At 48.1% G+C, this 3,717-nt stretch overlaps 1 protein-coding gene across 1 annotated transcript in view; it reads left to right on the top strand.

The window, feature by feature from the left end:
* Nucleotides 1-3,717, top strand: part of LOC104472273 (somatotropin) — a 4,129-nt gene that overhangs the window by 245 nt on the left and 167 nt on the right. The window contains exons 2-5 of the mRNA XM_010087870.1: nt 826-989; nt 1,677-1,793; nt 2,181-2,342; nt 3,675-3,717. The exon at nt 3,675-3,717 is cut by the window's right edge and continues 167 nt beyond it. Coding sequence (XP_010086172.1) covers nt 826-989; nt 1,677-1,793; nt 2,181-2,342; nt 3,675-3,717 — 486 coding nt within the window. The remainder of the gene's footprint in view (nt 1-825; nt 990-1,676; nt 1,794-2,180; nt 2,343-3,674) is intronic.

Here is a 3,717-nt window from a genome sequence, read left to right on the forward strand (position 1 = left end):
CTTTAATCCATGAATTTAGGTAGTCTTTAAACTAAACTGGGTAAGGAGAGGGTGGAGAACATGAAGAACATGGTCAAGCCATAGTTATAATAGCTATTATTAATATAAATATTGGCAGGGATATTAAAACTCATATTCAAAGCTTAAGATGGGGATCAGGATGATGTCTAATGCGTATGTCTGAGTCCTAGAGGCTCCAGGGCATTCCTCCACTGAAAGTTATTTGAGATTAACTTTGTGGTCTCTGTAAGCACAGATGGAAACTCATGAGTTAAATGCCACAGGCTGAAAACCTTTAGGCTTGAGAAGGATCACCAAATTCCACAAGTATGTCCCAGAGAGAAAACGTAGCTGGTCACAGCACAGGTAACATCATCAGCGCTCATCCTAGTGACAACGGGCAGCCGGTGTCACATCTGCATGGCGTAAACCCAGGCTAAAGCGAGGTACTCACCATCCCCTGCGTGCCCAGGCAATGGGCGGTGCACTGTGGGCAAGGCTACGGAAAAACATGAGAGTGTTAGGGAAAAACACAGGGACACACTCTAGCTTTCATGGAGCAACGATGACTCTCAGCCAGGAGGACACTGCTCACAACGCTGGGAGCAGTGCGAGCCTCGAGGGCACGTCTAGGGAGAGGGGACAGACTTTCATTTGGGTTTGGGGAGGGTTAAACCCACCCACAGCATCAAACAAGACGTTCAGAAAGGTGAGCCCTCAGCCAACACGGACAGAAGAGGCTGGAAATTCATTCCCATGGGCCATCCCCTCCTCAGCACAGTCACCAAAGGACTGCTGACACCTTTCCTCTCCGCTTTGCTGCAGGGTCGTGGTTTTCTCCTCTCCTCATCGCTGTGATCACTCTGGGACTGCAGTGGCCACAGGAAGCTGCCACCTTCCCGGCCATGCCCCTTTCCAACCTGTTTGCCAACGCCGTGCTGAGGGCTCAGCACCTTCACCTCCTGGCTGCCGAGACGTACAAGGAGTTCGTAAGTGTTGCAGCCTCTGGCCATCTCCTCCACATTAGCTTGATGGTTTCAGGACCATGCCACAGCTTCCCACCCAGTAGAACTCCCTACAAACAGAGATTTTTCAACTATTAGTGTCTTCTCTGTCAGGTCTTGATGAGGAGAAAGGGTCCAATAGGATCAAACAGGTTATGTCCCGTCAGCCTGGACCCTGCCTCCTCCCCACAGCTCTCTGCCTCCCCTTCTGATCCCCCAAACCTGCTGCACACGGTCAGCTATCTCAGAGAGAAACTCATCTCTGAAAGCACTGGCAGATGGCACAGATATTTTTCAGGACTTTCCTGTGACGGTCACCTTCAGCCCCAGCTGATGTCGAGTGATTAAAACTATCCAGTTTCTGCTGCTGCCAGGAGCTGGCATGAGTGTCACGCTGGCAGGGGCTGTCTTTGGGGGGCATTACTCCTTGGGAAAACCTGGTCCAAGTGTGTTTTGCGTCCACCTTAGCACCTTGGCTTAGTGAAAGGGGGATATTTAGGTCCCATAACTATTGCACCAACAAACTCCTTCTTCCTACCTGCCAGCCCTGTACAGAGATACCTCATGTCTCACATTTACTTCTTGCAAAGAGTAACTGCTCAGGACAGCATGGGGAAAGTGTCTACGCTAACATGGGCAACAGGTCTGAGTGTATTTGGGATGTCTCCACAGGAACGCACCTATATTCCAGAGGACCAGAGACATGCCAACAAAAATTCTCAGGGAGCATTTTGCTACTCAGAAACCATCCCTGCTCCCACAGGGAAGGACGATGCCCAGCAGAAATCGGTAAGTTCTCTCCCCCCCCCCGCCCCGACAAGCACAGACCTGTGTGAAGAGTCCAGCTGTGCTTCATTACAGGGACAGAGGGTTTCCACCTGTGAGTACTTCATTCCTCCTCTCTTTTTTTACTATTTAAACCCTGCATGGAAAAATAAGAACCTTTCTGGGTTAGACTATAAATGATATTCCCATCCCAAGGAGGAGAAAAAGTCTTGTCTGCATAGGATGTATGTCTGGGGGGTGCTCTCCAGATTGGAAACTTGTATCTGCTGAAGCTGCAGGAGCAGTGGCACATCTCCGGGTCACCTCTGAGCTGTTTCCGAGGGAGTAGGTAACTCTACTGAATACCTCACCCACACAGCTTTAATTTTTTTTTATTATTATTTTTTTTAGGACATGGAGCTTCTTCGGTTTTCACTGGTTCTCATCCAGTCCTGGTTGAGCCCGGTGCAATACCTAAGCAAGGTGTTCACAAACAATCTGGTTTTTGGCACCTCAGACAGAGTGTATGAAAAACTAAAGGACCTGGAAGAAGGGATCCAAGCTCTGATGAGGGTAAGTTGCAGCATGGAACATGATTACAGAGTAACAGAGATGTCCTAGACACGGGGCACTGAGCTCTTGGGATTTTTCATGGGATCCAAAGACCATGGGGAATCTCCCCACCTTCCACTCTGAAGACCAGTGGCATCCTTGGGACTTTGCTTACCTTAAGATAATGAGATAATGACACCACATTGCAACCTTTCATCACTGGGGAGTATAAGAAAACATAAAACAAATGTTAACAGCACAGTCATAACGACTCAGATTGCTGTACAGACCAGGAAGGTCACAACAGTTCAGATCCAAAGTCTTTCCAAACCCAGCACCAAAGCACACTCTGTTACTTAAATCTGCTGTACAAACAGCAACATAATGTTTGCCATATCTCTATGCAAAGTACTTTAAAGCAGAGTAAATTTTGCGAGGTTTGCAATCTGGCTTTAAGGACTCATGCTATTTTCTAAAAACAACGCATATAAGTCTGTGTACAGATGGATGCCTATGCTCTGGTATTTTCCTTTTACATTAATTCAGCACACAGGCAGCTGAGAGCTGGAGAGTGATCTTCTTCAAGGGTCACTCTTAATTTTCACTCTGTTATTTTAAGTGAAACTGCTCATTATCTGCCAGGACACCTTTTCAGCTATACTCAAAGTCTATTTGCCAGCATCACCATGTAGCTAGAGCTCTGAGATCTATATCTGTGGGAAATCAGTCTGGACAATTATTTACATCTTCTAGCATTTAAAGAAACTCTGAAAGTCAGGCCCTGAGAGTAGATAGATCTTCTGTCCTGGCACTTCAGCTGGAGTAAGCAGGTGTATATATATCAGCACCATTTCCAGATTTTGCTTTCCATTTCATGTGTGTTTGGGCACTGGGAAGCAGGACATAGACACTAGGGCAGGAGGAGTGGCAGACTGCAGATCTCTCAGCTCCAGATGCACAAACCTTGGGTCTGGGTTAGAGCTTTGTTCGCTGGGAAAGTGGGAGAAAAGAGACTTACTTGCTTAGTTCCCTGTCTCCTTGGCTAGAGCAGCTACAGAGAGACCCTGCAACTTTCTCCTTATTTTAAGACCCCAAAAGATACACTCCTCCCTTCTGCAGCCTTGTGCCCATCTCCCTTCTCGATAGCAGCGAGTCGTGTAGCAACCCCCCTGCATAATTACCCTTCCTATAAACTCATAAACTTGTAGAAGTACTTTTGAAAGACAACTAAGAGGGGAGGGAAACCCCAACCTCCTCCAAAGCCAGATGGGAGCCCCAGCAATGGGTCCCTTGGAGGATGCTCATCCCCAGGCCCCCCACTGCCTGCCCCAGCCCCCCTCCATCTTCTCGCAGGAGCTGGAGGACCGGAGCCCACGGGGGCCCCAAATCCTCAAAC

This window comes from Pterocles gutturalis, unplaced genomic scaffold (assembly GCF_000699245.1).
Source record: "Pterocles gutturalis isolate BGI_N339 unplaced genomic scaffold, ASM69924v1 scaffold36766, whole genome shotgun sequence".
Taxonomy (NCBI): domain Eukaryota; kingdom Metazoa; phylum Chordata; class Aves; order Pterocliformes; family Pteroclidae; genus Pterocles; species Pterocles gutturalis.